The sequence below is a fragment of the Rhinatrema bivittatum genome, chromosome 15 (genome assembly GCF_901001135.1).
Source record: "Rhinatrema bivittatum chromosome 15, aRhiBiv1.1, whole genome shotgun sequence".
Taxonomy (NCBI): domain Eukaryota; kingdom Metazoa; phylum Chordata; class Amphibia; order Gymnophiona; family Rhinatrematidae; genus Rhinatrema; species Rhinatrema bivittatum.
In genome coordinates this window covers 68,966,969-68,984,923 of record NC_042629.1, presented here as the reverse complement: position 1 = coordinate 68,984,923, position 17,955 = coordinate 68,966,969, and the positions used below count along the sequence as shown (strand labels likewise).

The 17,955-nt window shown below is 46.8% G+C and overlaps 1 protein-coding gene across 7 annotated transcripts in view; it reads left to right on the top strand.

The window, feature by feature from the left end:
• Positions 1-17,955, top strand: part of RNF207 (ring finger protein 207) — a 43,246-nt gene that overhangs the window by 4,618 nt on the left and 20,673 nt on the right. For 2 of the 7 annotated variants that reach the window (XM_029579329.1, XM_029579328.1), the window contains exons 2-6: positions 907-1,097; positions 9,021-9,153; positions 10,698-10,845; positions 11,963-12,044; positions 14,037-14,112. In XM_029579329.1, the coding sequence (XP_029435189.1) occupies positions 907-1,097; positions 9,021-9,153; positions 10,698-10,845; positions 11,963-12,044; positions 14,037-14,112 (630 nt within the window). Of the gene's footprint in view, positions 1-906; positions 1,212-3,892; positions 4,034-5,442; positions 5,522-6,307; positions 6,485-9,020; positions 9,154-10,697; positions 10,846-11,962; positions 12,045-14,036; positions 14,113-17,955 lie in introns of those variants that run through there. The other 5 variants (XM_029579330.1, XM_029579334.1, XM_029579333.1 and 2 more) reach the window with 5 other exon arrangements.

Sequence of the window (17,955 nt, the reverse complement as noted above, 5' to 3'; positions counted from 1 at the left end):
ACCAGGCTATATTCAATTATATGACTCATTAAAAAAAGAAAAAAACAAGAAACAAAAATAATATTGCCTGAGTCACCCACTTCACAATCATCCCAGGAAGGAGAAAATAAAATTCTAGTGTAGATTTAATAGTCACTTTTCAGTTTTGTTCCCTCTGTTGGTCCCAGCATCTGTGAACACCTGAATTTCACCACTTTCTTCTCTCTCATCTCCTAGCATGCTTCTAATCCAGAACAGATGGTCCCTGACCTGCCCAGGATGTGCTGACAGCAGTCACTAGCAGTCTTTGCATCTATCCCCCTCTTACGCTCATCCAGCCCTTCCTCACTGTGCTGCTATGCATACTTGTATATTTTCACTTACTATGCTATGCATCTGATCATATCTACCCCTAACAGAACACACGGAGGTAACCTGCATGGCATGGCAGTTGCTACCATGGGCAGATTGCTGGGCAGATCTGGTCTTTATCTGCCATCATTACAATGTTGCATGTTCCTATATATCTGAGGAAGGGACCTCGAACAAGAAGCCCTGACCTGAAGCTGGAGAGGCTAGACTCAGGAGTGATCTCAGGAGGCATTTCTATCCGGAAGGGGAGGTGGATGCATAGAGTAGTAACGGGAGCAAACCTAGGAAGAATTGCAAGAGAGGTTGGGATAAGCACAGGGGATGCTTAGTGGAGGAGAAACATGGGGGTGGGGAGGCGAGAGTTAAGGCCAGTGGTATTACTGGGTAGACGAGATGGCATTTGCATCATAACTTGTTTCTCTCATATGCAGCATCTTCTTTGGGTGGTTCTTGTGATGGTCTAATAATAACAGATCGAATGACCGACAAAGAATCCAGATGATGATGCAGGACTTTGGTTTATTAATCGTTTTCACTGAAATTTTCCCCCTACAGATGTCTGGAGGAATTTTTTCTCCCCTGGAAAACTTGCATGACCTGGACAGTGCCAGCTGCCACCCTCTGGTGTGCTTCTTGTGTCACGGGCAATACGAGTACCCCTGCCTGCTGGACTGCTACCACAACCTCTGCGCCAGCTGCCTGCGGGGCCGGGCTGTGGACAACCGCCTCTCCTGCCCTCTGTGTGGGTAAGAGTCCAGATGGGTAGGATATGGCACATACCGACCCATGAAAAATGTATCGTAGAACTATGTGCAGAAAAGGTATCTGGATGGATGAGATAAACGAATAAGCCTTATTAGGTAAGGACCTAAACTGATATTCCCTGGAGGAGAGGAGAGATAGGGGGAAATATGAGAGAAATACCCGGGGAGGGCAGTTTTCCTAGGCGAGTGCCAATTTATCCTGGAAAAAGGCTTATCTGGAAGTGCAGGAGGGGTTCCACAAGGCCCCGACGAGTAGCTGCCTAAGGAGGCAATGTTCTCGGGGGGTGAGGGAGTGTTTAGGTAGAGGGGGGGAAACAATGTACGTAGATTGCATTTGAAGATTTCTCCAGAGACAGGGGTGTGCACCAGCTTTCAAGATCACATCTCATTCATGTGAAGAAGGAATTGCGTGTGGTCCCAAAAGTTCAGATGCAACCACAGTCACTGGATAACTCCTAGCTTGATCAGCTAAAGCCAGCCGAGGTGCAGTGCATCCAGTTAATATCTGGTACACACAGTCGGTCGTGTTTGCATTCACCGTTCTTGACTTTCAAATCACAATTGCAATCAGGATGAAAATGACCAGCCCCTCGTTTTGACCAAGGACCACAGCAATTAAAGATAAAAATCAGACTCTTCCCCCCCTCGCTAGTGGTTTTACTTTTCTGTCTGAAATGAGAAGGCACTAACTGCAATGCCCTCGGCCCCAAAAGGCTGCAGAAGGCACGGTTCTGCTTTCAGGTCGGAGAGGAACGCAGATGCTGCAGAGCACCCGGCCACTTGCCAGGGAAGAGATTGGAAGGGTATGTGGCTGATAAGGGGCGCTGGGATATTTAAAGCAGTAATTTGTGTTCTTGGCGTAAGCTGGTGTGCAGTGATAACAACCAAAATCGCTGAGAACCCCCTTCCTAGTGCTGAGGTTACAGTTCAGAGCTTACTGTGTCAGACCACCAGATATGCAGGAGACTTTGATGGGCTTCCTCTGTGGGAAACCAAAAGAGACAGGAGAGCTGCAGGCTGATAATGACTCGTTAACGTCTCTGGTTATTGTTCCGTCTGATTCCTGTAAGGAAAGTCCTCGTCTCATGGGGCCATGGCAGAGGATTCATTGTTCTTAGTGCTGTCAGCTCCAGGCTGGAAAATGCTAATGCAGTGGCCAAATCCGACCATGGGAAGGCACTTTTAACTTGCCCTGGCAGTAGACCCAACGAGGTGAACTTTGAGTGTGTGTGGGAGGGGGGGAGGTCAACCACGGGCCTGGCTCTACCCGATTGAAAATGACCTTGACGTGATAAGGGCGAGATCATTTTTAAACAGAGTGAAAGTTGAAAAGTGCTTTGAAGCCAGGCATGCGGGTGGTTTGCTGTCCCTTGCTGAAAATCAGATCAGCCATGGGCCATTCCCTTACCCGTAGGATACAGGACAGGGAGATTCTCCAGTGTCTCAGCCTGGCACTGTGCCCTCAGAGTCAGCACCCATTCAGGGTGGATATAAATAGTCTTTTGGTCACTGGCAGTCATGCCCATCTGTTGGCGTGGCCCTGTGCCAATTAGCAAGTTGCTTAATTTGTCGCTTCAGGACACAGATGCCCAGCAGTTAGAAGGATGCAAGTGCCATGTCACCTTGGTCATCTATTATTTGGTTATTATTTTGGCAGAATGATAATCTCCCAAGCTAATAAATAAAAATAAAAAAAAAAAAAAGGCGATCATTTGGCACTCAGATATCAAAAGTAAGAGATATATAGAAAACTACATAGTGTACAAACACGGAACTAGGGCCCGACGCCCCAGTAAGGAGGGCAATAGTAAGTCAGAGCCAGCGCACCAGCCTAGTGAATAAAAACGAGAGCTTCACGTAGAAACCCAAGATTTCAACCTTACGCAGGAGTTTTCATTTGGAACCTGCCTAAATCATCTGTTACCGCGACATTCAGAGAGATTAAATACAAAACAGCGACAGACTGTTAGCCGCGCACGCCTGCTTCTGCTCCCGATGAGGTGTAAATCTTCATAAATCTCAGTTTAGGCCTAAAACGACGGGGTGGGGGTGGGACTGAGTCAGCTTGGGGGGGGGGGGGAGAGCGCGGGCTGAAGAACCAGAGGGGGTCTGGATGACCTGGAGACGGACTGGGCAAACTGGTGGATTAACCGGTAAACGTGGGAACGTCCTTCACGCGAGCACGGTTTAAAATCCGCTCGCCTGCGCGCGCCGAGGCCGCTAAAGACCTAAGGAGGATACGCAAAATCTCTTTGCTCAAGAAACCGCTTAAAATTAGGCGTGCGCCGATACGTTCGTGTATGGGCGCCCGTGCGCTCGTTTTAAATGTTTCTAAGCTGCACTGCAACATATGTTGTTCAATGTACTGCATATACAATCTACTTTACAGAGTCTATCAGTTACTCGGTTATTAGGATCTGTTTATTTTTGCCCAGCTATAGTTTAAGAACCCTTAGATCATGTTTTTCTTTTACTTTTCTGCCTGGACCCATCGCTTGTCATACTGGACTCCCAGTCTTTCGATTTGTCTTAGACTAAGGCCCGGGTGTAACTGTAGAGCCTTGCTGGCTGTTTCCAAACAGTGCAACCTCCTGACGAAGGCTCTCGCTTCCTGCAGCTTCAGGAAGAGAAAAAAAAACAATTCAGCCCCTCGCCAAACTGTGCCAGCAGAAACGGGGAAGGGGGGGGGGGATAAGGGTCCTTGATTGGCAGAAACCCCCTCTCAGCAGCTGCAGGTTATTGCTGGCCTAGCAGGGTCAGGGCTTCTCTTTCTGTGCTCTCATGCAGTTGGGAATCTGTTGCTCAGGTTTGCCCATTTGAAGTCCATCCGAGCCCTGGGATCCGACTGGCCAAGTCAGCCTTCTGCTGGCGTGCGCCGTGGTTCTCATCCATGCGGGAGATGTGCACCAGGCAGAAAGGTTTGAATGCTTTTTTCCAGCGTGCAAAGTGGTGGGTGCATGTAGAAATCAATGATAACAACCGTCACGCGAGGAAACACAATTCACTATGTGCAAAATATTTTGTTTTATTCATGCAAATTGTTTTTCTATAGATAAACAAAATACAATACATATTAAAAAAAAAAAAAAAAACATTGCCCGTCTACTCCTACGCACCCACACATCCACACCATTCATTCAGTCAGGCGAAACAGATAGGATCCTAATTTGTTGGAAAATTGAATGGATGGTGTGAATGTGTGGGTGCGTAGGAGTAGACGGGGAATGTTTTTTTTTAATATGTATTGTATTGTTTAGATTTAAAAAAAAACGTTGTATGAATAAAACAAAATATTTTGCACATAGTGAATTGTGTTTCCTCATGCCACGGTTGTTATCATTGATTAAGGAAGCAAGATTTTACCTTCTGTGATATATTACCGTGTAGAAATCAGTCCACGGCGGCTTCCATGGGAAAGACTGACCTGTAGGTGACCCATCTCAGGATGTTTTCCCCACATTCTGAGATCTCACACACCTGTGGCTGTACATCTAAAAGCCATCCCATCCGCGCGGAAATAATCACTCCTAATTATCCGCAGGGCAGACTGCATGGAATTGTTTAAGGAATAAACTATTTATATGTACGTACCGATGTTAGAACAGAAGCACATATTAAGTGGATAATAATAGTTTATAAAGAGGGAAATTCTCAAAGCCCTTTCTGCCGTGCTTTTACCAGCAGAAATGATCTGTTACAAAATTGCTTGGGATCGGAGGGGGTTCGCGCTGACTCGCATACTTTTTCATTTGCAAAAGCATGCGTGCAAATCTTTACCCAAAACAAATCCGAGCACGCGGAATTAGCAGGTGACAGTGTGAGCGGATAGTTCTGGGGGGAGGGGGTTCTCTGTCTCTCTGTCAAAGAGAGAGTGTGGTCCTTTGCGTTCCCGTTGAAATCTGCTGTAAAGTATGCGGGTAATCTCCTTCAAATTTATGCGAGCACTTAAGAGAATTAACCCCTGACATGCCTGAGATTCACAAGCCACCTGCTAGCATGCCAACCGTTAATAAGCAAATTGAAAACTGATGCTCACTTCAGGAGGATCTTAAAAATAGCCTGGCAAGCGGGAAAGTGGACGGTCCTGCCGGGTGCTGCACGCAGTCAACATCAGCAAACTTGGCTTAATGCCAATAAGCGTCCGATGGGTCGGTCCCCAGACGGATCCAAGAAATGGATAAAGGGTTCATGTTGGCTCGGAAACGCTGCCTGATCTCTTGTGTAAGGGAGGGGTTTATCAGGGGGTTGTGCATGGGGGGGAAAAAAAAAAGTTGTTTCTTGTCATTTTGTTTTTCTGTTGTTTGTTTTGCTTTAGTGCACACTGTGGAGTTACGCGTGTAAACGTAACATCCTATCCTAGCAACTTTCAAAAGCCCATTTACGGGCTTAAAGTGCACCTAACACAGGTAAAACCTATTGGCAATTCAATGGCAAATGTTGTAGCAATTTTCAAAAGTCCGCTTACATACGTAAATTGCATTTATACATATAAAACCCAGTTTTAAGCGTGGAAATGCTTTCGAAAGTCAGGACCCATAATTTTACAACGCGCATACTTTACTAAACCTTGCAAATAAAACAAGCTGAAAACCTTTGGCGCACCCTAAAACGCCATTTAAAAAAGTGTGGGTTTTTGTGTGTGTGTGTGTCATTTCAAATGACAGCAAACCATGTAAGAAACATCGTCGATGTTATCATGTAGCATTAAAGCAACAGCGCATCCCTAGGATTTATTTGAGATTTTCCAGTTTTGTCCCAGTGTTTTTTTTCCCTTCCAACTAAAGGGATATGGAGGAAGCCTTGGATAAATCCTGCTTCTTTTTGCCGCTCTCCCCCAATCAGACCCTTCTTCCTGGTTACCTGAAGGCTATAAGCAGTCCTTTATTTTATACGGTGCATGACAGCCTATTTTGTTCTGCTGAATGATTTGGACTGGTTTAAGATGTTTTAGGAAAATCTACTTAAAACTATGAAGCGGCGGTCAGCCAGGAACAGAGCACTGGCAGCTTTGGACCCAACCACGGCGGTGTCCTGCCAGTGTGGCCTGTGCCTGGAGCCCGGCCAGTTTCACAAAGGACTTTAGCAGCCCCTGCCTGGACTACTGGCAGTCCCCAGCTCTGAAACCCTATCCCTTCGCAGGTGACTGGCCGGGGGTTGAGCCCTTCAGTCAGGCTGCATTCTCTCTGCGGCCAGCGGGCGAGACTCTGAATCTTACCTTGTCTCAGACACCAGTGCTCTCAGAGGCTGGTTTAGTTTAGTTTTGTTTTGGGTTTTTTTTTCAATCTGTGCCTTAGGTTTTTATTTGAAAGCGTCAAAGTGGCTACGGTAGAGATCTGCAAGATGCTTGTAGAGGAGTTGAACAAATATGCGTAAGGGTCTTCTGCTTCTTCCATGCTTGTGAATGCATGATGGCTAGTCATGATGTGTTGCAATTGTATACCAGCAGCTGGCTAACTTTCTGTCTTATTTCTAATACATCTGCTTCCCTCTCTGTTTTTCCCCCCCTCTCCCGGATCACACACAGCTCCACGGCACTGCTCACTCATCTGCTTCCTTTCAGACTGGAAAAGCATGCACCCTTGTCAAAGTTAAAGATAAAGTAACCCCCAGCACATGAAGATGTAATTTGATGATATTTTATTTTTTGAAGGGACAAGCCCTCTCTCGCTACCTCCCCCGTCCCCCAATAGCGCCAACAATCAGAAGTCAGGAAAGGAATGCAATCATTTACAATGTCTGCAGGGAACTGCTGTGTCTTCTTAGCAGGATGGATAGTAAAATGCATTTTTAAAAATATGCTGTCAAAACTTTTTTTTATTTTTGTGTCATAATTGAATCCCGCTCTGTCTAGGGGAAGTTTCAGTGATTGTTTTCATCCTGTGGTGATTTCTCTTATCTAAGCCTTCTGTTTACCGCTATATTTAGCATGTTGTAGTGCGGTTGTCAGGGGAGTGGCGCTCCCTTTATTATCTGCTTTCATGGCTGGAAGGAAAAGGGATCATGGGTTATTTTTATAGGATTCTAACCTTTGGCTATTCTGCAGGGAACTTTACGCATGCTAGTGCTATTCAAATTCAGTCTGTTAACCCCTCCCTGCCTGGCGTAAAGGATTTCCTCATTTACAAACAGGCCAATACAGAAGCCCCCGTTTGGACGCGCGTTTTTGACGCGCTATTATCACTCCTTATACAGTAAGGGGTAATAGCGCGTGGAAATCGCGTGGCCAACCCCCCCCCCCCCCCCCCCAAACTAATAGCGCCCGCAACATGCAAATGCATGTTGATGAGACTATTAGGTATTCACCCTCAATACAGAAATCAAAATGTGCGGCCGAGCCGCACATTTTACTCTCAGAAATTAACTCCTGCCAAAGGCTGGAGTTCATTTCAGACGGTACCAGGCAAGTGTACAGAAAAGCAGAAGAAAACTGCTTTTCTGTACACCCTCCGACGTAATATCATAGTGATATTATGTCATAGCGATATTAAGTCAGAGGCCCCCCAAAAAAATAAAAATCTTCTTAAAAAAAAAAAAAATCTGCCCGCGGGTTGGAAGACGGATGCTCACCCCCCTTCAGCAAAGCATTTTCTAACAAGATTGCAACTCAGTTTGAAGGCATCCAAATATAGGTGATACCTAAAATGTTCTTAATTCTTAATTAGAATGCTCTATTTGACAAAAAGATAGAATGGTAGTGAAAACGTGCAGCGTATCAAAAATGTTTTGATGGTCTTACTGCCTCTGTATCGAAAGCTAGCCATTCAGCAGAATGGTTCATCTGTAGTCAAAGAGAAGGGCATAGGAAGTATAGAACTATTCATTCTCTTCCAGCTAGTAAAACATTTGCATTAAGCTGTCTGCTATTGGTGCAATAGCATAATCAAAATATTTATGGAAAATATATTTGCAGTTATATGAGTATGCAAATTATCCTTTGGCTATAATTGCACAGGGAAATTAATTATGCTTTGCTTAAGCCCATGCAGTGTTTTCTCTTAAGTTTGATTACTAAAGGGATTCTTTGAGTGGCTGCGGAGCGGCATCAGAATTATTCAAACATATTCATCTTCATCGCTCATGTGCGTCAAGCATTTCCAACAAAGGTGTTCAAAAGTGTGTTACAATAAGTTTGGGCTTTACAATAAATACGGGGTATATCACTAAGCTGGTATGAATTACAGTTCACTAGCTACAAGATGCCTTGAAACAGATACATTATTAGGCATAAATACAAGCCAGCATAGGTACGACTACTGTAATCGAGTCAAGGGTGCTTCATTATTAGAGAATTCAGCAAGTATAATATAAATTTGCTAACAGGCATAAACGTATTCATGCCAGGTACATTTGGGTACCATGTGGTGGTGGGATGAGTAACGATTGGTGAGCACGTGGTGGAGCTTTCATACAGGTATTCAGAAGCAACAACTGTGGTTTAGGGGTTCTGGTCAAGGGGGTCACAAATCCAGCCATCTGCCGAAAGCTGCCACAAAGAGCCTGACCTCTAGCGGCAGATTTCTTTCCAGACCGACCCTGGCGTTTGGGAGGAATTGGCATGCTTTACCTACCCCGAGCGGAAGGATCGGAGCTGGGCATCATTTGCCATTATCAGAAAAATGCTGAGTGTCTACATTTTAGGGACCTAAATTTAGGAAGATTTTGAACTGAATTTAGGTGCCTAAGTTTTCAGCTGAAAATTCATTTGCTTAGATTTAGGCTCTTAACAGGTGCGTAGTGCTGGACCTATAGCGATAAGTGTCTAACTTTTTTTTCCCATATCCTCCCCTGTGGCAGACAATAGGCTGCCAAATTTAGCTGGTCAGCCCTAGTCCCTTTTCAAAGGGGCTGAAAATTATCCCCCAAGTCTCAGGGAGTGATCTCCTCTGTCTTTTGCTTCCTTCTTAGCCACCAGTCAATAGTCAAAGGAAACAATGGCCTCCCGCCCATGGACCGGCTTCTTAAGTTCTTGTTGGACAGCTCTGCCGACAGCGAAGAAGTTGTACAGTGTGCAAACTGTGACCTAGAGTGCAAAAAACAGGTAAGGGAAGACAGTCTGAAGTCCGGCGACCTCGGTGCTGCTCCAGGCCTCGTCACCTGCTGCAGTTTAGCAGCACCATTGCAACAGAATAAGACAGGCAGGATATAAATATCGGTTTTACGTTGGCCTTCATTCCAAGCAGCATTGGTCAGATAAACAGGAAAACTGCTATTGTAGTCCTCGTTTCTGCATTATTCTAGAGTCTTGCATTTTTTTTCTTAAGCTGCAAAAAGAAAAGTTCTTTGCCATGAATTTTCAGTTTTCTACCACTGTTGGGACTCTTCCTATCAGGCTGCTCTCACCTTGATCCCTTCCGTAGCAGCTCCCCCTTCTAACCTTCCACTGTATTTCATGATACCATCTCTTAGAGGATGCCCAACTGCCTCTCCTTCCTCCCACTTCTTCTCCTCCCTACAAGTCTTGTTCATGCTTTGTGTCTTCCTCTACCTTGCCCCAAGCACTTGGCCTCTCTCTCCACCCAGAGTTGCCTTCCACGTACCATTATCTCCCATCACTACTTTTCCATACTTCCTTTACCTCCACTGCTGTCCCCACCCATATTTCCATCACCCAGTGTTCTCTCCCCATCCCCTCCCACCCTTGCAGCATCCACTTTGTGACTTCCCTTTTTCTCTTTTGTCTTTTCCAAAGTTGGCCTTCCATTTACCCTCTGTCCACTGTTGATCCCTTCCCCCCCCCCCCCTGAGACTCGTTCCTTGCTGTCTCTTCTCTTCTTCTATCTCACACCCCTGAAGTCCCTGAAATCCCACACATACAACACTTTCCCAAATTCTCCATTCCCATATCCCTATCCTCCAACCTTTCTAAGCTCAAAATGTAAACCTCCCATCTCACCAAGACCTAGCACATGAATGATGCCCAGTCACAGAGAAGGATAATTCACTATGGTGATTCTTTTTTTAGAAGAGGATGAAGGCAGATTCACACCTTCTCCTTCTTCTCCCATGGCGAGGGGATACCTCTTTTGCTGCAGAGTTGCAGAGGATTTTACTGGTATGAAGGTGCTAGGGGGTATTTGCCAGGATGGCTGGGAGCATAGCCTAGGAGCTTGATGACACCCTGCTGGAACTATAGAGGTGTGTAACAGCTAGAAAGCAGCATGTTAAGTCAGGCCTACACTAGGAGTGATCAGCTGATGCCATGTGAATTCTACTGGTACCTTGGCTCAGAAAGACATGTGCCCAGGCAATTTATGACCTCATTCCCTCTGTGTCAGTAATGTCAGCAGTTAGGCCATGATTGGGAGCCTCCCTCTACCACTTTTCCAGATGTGCATATCATCTTATCCTGCAAGGGATGATGCTAGGAGGAGACGCTTTCATGCAGGAGATAATATTTTCCATGTCCACGGGCAGGACCTAGGGCTTGAAAGTTGCACAAATCCTAGTTAGACAAAAGAGCTCAGTTATGCAGAGACCATGCCGCTCTGATTTGGAACTTGGCACCTGAATATGTTTGACTGCTTCGCCTGCATGAATATGGATGATACCAAATAAATATTTTGGATTCCTCCTTTTGTGCAGCAGGAAGGGGAGCTGATGTGTTACTGCAACACCTGCAACCAGCCGCTCTGCATCAAGTGCCGCGATGAAACCCACAAAGCCAAAATGTTCTCATCCCACGAAATTGTCTCCCTGACTAAACGCACCAAGAAGATCCACAAGAAATGCCGTAAGCGCTTCTTGATCTCTTTCACTTGCTCTATAAAATGAGAACAACGTGCAAACGATAAATGTTCATTGTAGACTGAGACTATGGGGTTTTAGCGTGAGTGTTTGTTTGCTTTGTATTCCTCCTCGAGATTCTCCTTACCGTTGGCTGCCTTTGTGTCCATTTACACTCCTCTCTCTTGTGCCAGGCTGACTAGCATGCATTCTAGAGAATAACTGTGTAGCCCATGGTGGGCCCTGGTAGGATGAGTTGTTTCCAATACTGAGAATGCATCATGTACCGTATACTGCTACTTCAGTCACGTTAGAGAGCTATGGCCAGACTAACGTTATTTCCTGTGCACCACCCCGAGAGCTCCTAAAATAACGTACTTTTTATATTTTTATTGTGCACGCTATGCTCTTTTGCCTATTGAAAAGCACTAGTTTGACTAGTTTGTACTCTGTGATGAATATTCTGTAGGCACTGTGGATGTTTCTCACCCATAGAGCAATGCTACAATTGCTAATTCAGAATTCTGAAGTGTCTGCTGTCTCTCCTTTTTCTCCCCTGTTTCAAAACTTTAGCGCTCCATCCACTCCCATACTCATGGCCACCCCTGGTAGAAGTGCCCAAAAAAGCACAGGTTTACTCTTCCTGGCTGGGAATCAGCCCTACGGGACTTTTCTGGGGCATAAGGGTTTGTCCGTCCGACGACATTCACCTGCCCTCTCCATATGCCCTCCAGAAACCTCCCAGAACAGGAAACTTGCTCACCTTCCTGTGAAGCCCACTTGTCAGCAGATCTTTATGGAAAGCGTTCAGATACCTTTAGGAGATACTGTACAGCAATAACCTGCCACTAAGAGTATTTCTGTGCGCCACTTCATCACGGAGCGCAGTGACCGCCCTTTCTGGCTCTGGTTAGTTTCTTTCCGAATGAACCTGTTCTGTGGAGAGGCTTTAAGCCCTTTGGGAGCGAGACTGGAGAGAATCTCCTTATACAATGCATGGAAAATGCCGTTCAGACTGCAGAGATTGCACTGTTCACTCTCCCGCTGGGAAGCACGGGAAAGCCACACAGGTTTCCATTCTTCTTGGATCTGATTGTGTGACATCCAATCTATCTGTTTTGCAGCTCTTCACGAGGAACCGTACATCATGTTTTCCACAGAGAAGAAATCCATGCTGTGTATCAACTGCTTCCGCGACATGCAGGTGTAAGTAGACGGAAGCCAAGCACCATTGCTGCAAATGTAGCTTTCCCGGTCACACTTCCTTATGTTCTGCATTTTTTTTTTTCTTGTGTTTCCTGTTCTTTTTCTTCCCTGCTCATGTTGTGCAGTTTGGGAAGGCCTCTCCTTTACCCTGTTCCCATGATTTATTCATAATCTCATTAATAAGTTATGACCGCTCATCGGGGAAGCAAGGATCACGACCAGATGGCTAAAGCAGACAGGGGTGTCAGCTGTGATAAGGGAATCCCGTCCCTGTTAAAAGGAAAGGCGTGCGAGGCGGGAAGAAGCCGTGCTGGGGAGTAAGAAAGAAGAACGAGGAACGGGTGCTATCCGGGCACGATGGCTAGGGTGGCCCTGAGGGGCAAGGTCGGAGAAAATGAGGAAAAGGCGACTGGGTTTGTTTTGGGCATACAGAAAGAAGAGATGAAAGTTCCAAGAGGAAGAAGGAACCGAAAATGTGGGGAGAAGAGGGAACGGCTCAGAGTAAGACCTAAGAGGCAGGGAATGGCCAGAGCATCAGGCAAGGGAACTGCTCCTGACAGGGTAGCATGGCGCAGAGCCCGCATGAGTGGGAAACGCCTAGAAGAAGACGGGCAGGTGGCGATGTCTGCCTCTCCAGTCATGCGGGACAGATTACAGCAAGTTCCCAGGGACGGAGGCTTTGGGAGAGGTCGTTTAATAACTTAGAAGCCAACATCCACTCACTGTCATTTCCTTCTGTAGATCTAATTTTCGGGATATCAGTAAGACGTATGCATGAGATGCAGTATATATTTGGGTGCACTGGAGGCCCGGTGTATGCAAAACCTCCGATGCATATTCACTGGGGCTTTCCAGCAAGCCAGACTGGTTAGGTTTGCCTCCAGGACAGGACTGAGAAACACGAACCATAGGTAATGGGGATTCCCGTGCAGTTAGAGGACAATTTCTAAAGGGCTTTAAAGGGATAACTAAGCGTTGGAAATCGCACGCTGCAGAGCAACTAAAAGTCACATTAGAGATTGTATTCATGCGTAGAAGTGAATTTTAGATCTCCTTACATCATTCTGTCCCCGTTCTGTAACCTGCAGAAATAGTGGGGGGAGGGGGCAAAGTATGTGGGCAGGATTGTACATAATGCCTACCCTCGTAAGCAATTTTCAATGAGAAACGTCACCAGTAATTTCCTTCTTAAAATTAGCTACAAGGTACGTGGGTACAAAAGGACTGCTGGACCTTGCATCTAGGCAGGTTGCATAAGAACATAAGGCTCACCATACTGGATCGGCCCAGAGGTTCATCAAGCCCGGGATCCTCTTTCCAAACAGTGGCCAATCCAGGTCACAAGCACCTGGCAGGATCCCAAGCTGCTTATCCCAAAAATAAGCAGTGGATTTCTACTTGTTCAAACCTGCTTTTGCATCGTCCCCTGGGAGGAGAGGTGAGGGGGGTGCGATTTTGGAACAGTTCACGTAGTTGCAAACTACGCAGGCGCAATGAACACACCTTTGCAAAGACGTACCACTTGCGTTGTTTCTTTTGTTGTAAATTAGCATGTGCAATGCCCGTGCGTTAAAGCACCTGGGGACTTTTGCACTTGCCGCATATGTGAGCAGGGGCGGAGGAGCGGCGGCAGGACCTCAAAATCAAATGGCATCTGCGCTGTATTCCTAGCATGCCCGTAGGATCATCCTTTTCCATGTGGCTGAAAGCGCGGACGCTGTGGAAACTCAGGCGCACTGTTAAACTGCGTTTTTGGGGGGGGTGGGGGGGGGGGGGGGGGGTGGCAGTTTGACTCTGGTAATTACCTTTTTAATAACTGCCCATCCCATGACTGCTGCAGCCAATCAGCGTGCACCACCATACCCGTTAATTCTAGATTCAATTACGTTTGCACCGAAGCAGCCCTACCACAAAACTGCAATTTGTGCTGAACAATCGACCTATTGATTAGATATCATTTGCTAACGTTCGCTGCTTTTCTTTTTTTTCCAGAGAAAGTCGGGCCCATTGTATTGACATTGAGACGGCGTACATGCAGGGCTGCGAAAAACTGGACCAGGCAGTTATGGTAGGTGGCATTTCAGACCCTCAAGGGGGCCATTTCGATAGCCTGTGCAGGTGTAAAGCACGCGGGCACTTTCCACCTGTCACTGGCTCAGGCGGCTGCTCGGGGTGGGGGATTAGCACCCGCCCATGCCGTTTCTTTCCACCCCCATCCATCCCCGGTCAACGCCGCTTTTATATCCCCGCTAAAGCACACGCGCAGCGGGCTGAGCAGAGGGAGACAGATTCACCCAAGTTCAAGTCTGTTTATGCGGGTAGGTTACTTTGAAAATTGTCACCATAATAAATAATTATTATGCATGATCGTGAAAATCGGGGCCTGATTTAGTAAGAAAAAGACGGGGAGGGATTTTTCTAACATTTTATTTTTCGTGGAGAGACAAAAAAAAAAAAAGGATACAAGAACATTTAATTTTTATACCTCCTGAGAAAGATGGTTTATACAGTATTTGATACTTTTATTTTAAATTCCATTGTGAGAAAATTGACTTAATTTCCTGTTTTTACTCTATAATAAAAATAAACAAACTTTCCATTTTGCTAGCATGACTGGATGCATGCGGCACTGTACAGTGGGGGTAAGTATGATTAATCCCTGCACCGAAGAGCTTATAATATGAGTGGGTACAACAAGAGTTAAAGTGACTTTCCCAAGGAGTGCCTGTGCGAGAAAGGGCATGGGAACTCTGGTTTCCCTAGGTCTTAGCCCATTGCTCTGACCACTAGGCTCCTCCTCCTCCATGTTCAGATGTCTTTGAGGGAAGGATATAAATTGGGCATACTAAGTAATACACATAATACAATTAATTGTAAGGTTATAGTTGTTATCCCAGAACAAGTGAGTGCATGAAGACCTGACATCGCACTCTTTATTGCATCTCAGTGCTGTAATGTCCAAATAAAGGTCTGAGGCACACGAGGCAACAGGTACTTATTGTGAAGGATTGCAGGTATGTGAGCTCCTGGTCCTGCGGCATAGTTGACACAGCCATGGGGGGGGTTGGACTTAGGCGGGTCCCTAGGCTGGTGAAGATAATGGACATCCAGGAGCGCACCGGGGGGTCAGGGCAGGAAGCAGACCAATGGTGGACAGGCCAAGATCAGGGCAGACAGTTAGCAAGAGTGGTCAGATCCAGGCGGCAGGCAATCGGTCAGGGCTAGGCGGCAGGCATTCGTGATCAGGTCCAAGCAAGAGGTCAAGATCCGAAGAGTCAGGCCAAGGGAAGATGAAGACAAGCTTGAGACCAGAACCGTAGCGTGCCGCGGAGCCTTTATTTTGTGCTCAGGTGCGTGCGCGCGTGTGGACGGACAGCGATGGCAGCGTTCCACCTCGACAGGAGGGTCTCGGCAGCATGGGTCAGTGATGGGGGGTGTGAGTGCGGTGGCTCGCAGGGGCCGTCCTGCGAGTCGCCAAACGTTAACACTTGTCCAGATAGCAAATGCTGCTTGGAAAGAGCAAAACAAGACCATGTCACGCTGTCTTGTAAAGCTCTAAAGTGGCAGAGCTCCAAAGAAGCATCATGGGAGCTAAATCTTTCCAGGTTTTGTTACCGCAAATGAAACCCAGGGTAAAGTCAATAAAAGTAATGATAGGATACAGTATTTAAACGTTAAAATGCTAAACAGTGAGGCCCTAGTGTTCTGGTTAATTCATGGGATAAGAGGCTGTAGCTGTAGCAATCATTGCTGCCCGTCCAGTCATGGTCTTTGAGGGTAATGTGGGGGTCCTGGCGCACCAGCCAGGGTCCTTCAGGCCCCAGATATTCTTTGCTCTTTTGAAAGCAATAGCATGGATTTAGGACGTGCAGGGAAAATATTTTTGTTTCACTTCATTTTTCATTTCAAGTGCTTTTATTTTTCATATTTCAGTTTGTTTTGTTTAACTGAACTAAACATTAAATTAAAAAAAAAAAGAAAGCAAAAAGATACTTCTTCCTTTCCTCCCGCAAACATTAAAACTCACCCCCACTCTGGGCCTTTCCTATAAGACCCCCTCCTCCCAGAGGTATGTTGACCTCTCCCTGGGGTCTGCATAAACTTGCCCAGTAGAAAGGGGCAGAAGCTGTCCCTAATTGCTTCTGCTCCTGCTCCAGAATGGGGCTGGCACCATGTTGTGTTTGTACAAATCACATCACTGGTATTTATCAGAATCGTTGGAGGTTCCTAAAGGAAAGGGGATGAACATCCATCACCGTTGGCTTAGCTGCGGTGCATCCTGGTTGGAAGTACAAGGATGGATCATGGACCAGATAACTTGTGAGGACCCTTCTGGCTCTGGCTCACCCCATAGTGATCCTAAAACATCCCCCCGCCCCCCTCCCCCACATACGGGCTAGTATTTATTGTTAAAGAAAAAGACAGAGGAAGACCTAGTAAAGCAGCCGGAGAAAACTCTGTGAAAAAACAGAGCAGCGCTTTGATACAAGCCCCCAGTATGAAGTGGGTTAGAGGAATCATGTGGGGGTTGTGAAAACTTAGAAAAGTGACAGAGCAGATGAAGGGACTGACAGCAGGACTCCCCATGAGGCAGACATCAGCAGGCAGGCTCAGTAAGCCACTTCCCAGGACGCCAGAGGATCCTTACGTGCAAGGATGTGGCAGTCAAGGCCAAGACGAGGTAGGAATGAGCAGCCTGGATGGACTTTGCAGTTTTTATCTAAGCCATTATTTTATGGGTTTCTAGGACTGCGATAGCTCAAGAAGGGATTGTGCTGCACTGTTATACCATAGGGCCTGGAGAAGGCAGACTTCTGACTGATTCATGATTTAACATTGAATGGGCTCAGGTAGCAGGAAGGCAGAGCTGAACTCCAGCTGTCTGTATTTAGCTGCAGGGGTGGTTCTAGAGTGAGGCAGGGGCGGTTCTAGAGTGAGGCAGGGTGAGGCGGTTGCCTCAGGCGGCAAAGTTTGTAAGCATCATAAACTGCCCCCCCCCCCAAAAAAAAACCCCTCCTCTAGCGGCCGCCTCACCCTGCTGCCAAAACAACAAGGGACCCGCGCAGAATCCTGCTCGCGGCGAAGATGAAGGTGCGCGCGCGTGTGTGTGTGTGAGAGAGATTGCGAGCCGGGAGGGGTGAGAGAGCATGTGTGAGTGTACATGAGTGTGGGTGCCAGGGAGAGGGAGCCTGTGGTTGGGGGCACCCTCTCATCCCTCGCCTCAGGCAGCAGATTGCCTTGAGCCGCCCCTGTATAGCTGTAACCATGAACATACGCAGCTGGGGCTCATTAGGTGTTGCCTGGAAGCGACATGAAGGCTGAGGCTGCGTTTCTGTCTCCAGGGCTTGGCGTGTCACTGCAGCAATAAAGCTGCCATCTAGCGGCTGACTAAAAAGAGCTCTTTCTTCCTGCTGAAGGAATATCTCAGAACGGCTTTGTGGCTCTTGACAGCTAAGGATGAGGGAGCCACAGCTAAGAAAACAATGAGTGGCCTCTAAGCCTAAGAATTGATGGGAGTGTGGTGCCCAGCATTGCCTGGGGCAGCATCTGAGCTGGCAGGTAGTGGAAGTGACATGAGGAAGGAGCTGGTAGGCTATGGAATAATGTAAGGAGAGGGTGCTGGATGCATGGAGGTGGGTGTGGTGTAAGAAACAGTATTCATGATGCAGCTTATGCAGTTCTGGTAGCTGTCTTGGTCCTAAGGAAACTCTGATCCCTTACTGAAGGACCAGCAAAAGTGATGTTGCAGTACGAGATCACAGGGATCCCTTCTTCTTCTGATGTGATCTCAGAAATGACACTCGGTGCCCACCCCATTTTTTTGTGGTTGGTCCTTTAGGGGCTAATTTTCACAGAGACCTCTGTGTCTAGATCAGCGGCTTCTGCGCAGAAGTGGCCCTGTTACTAAATT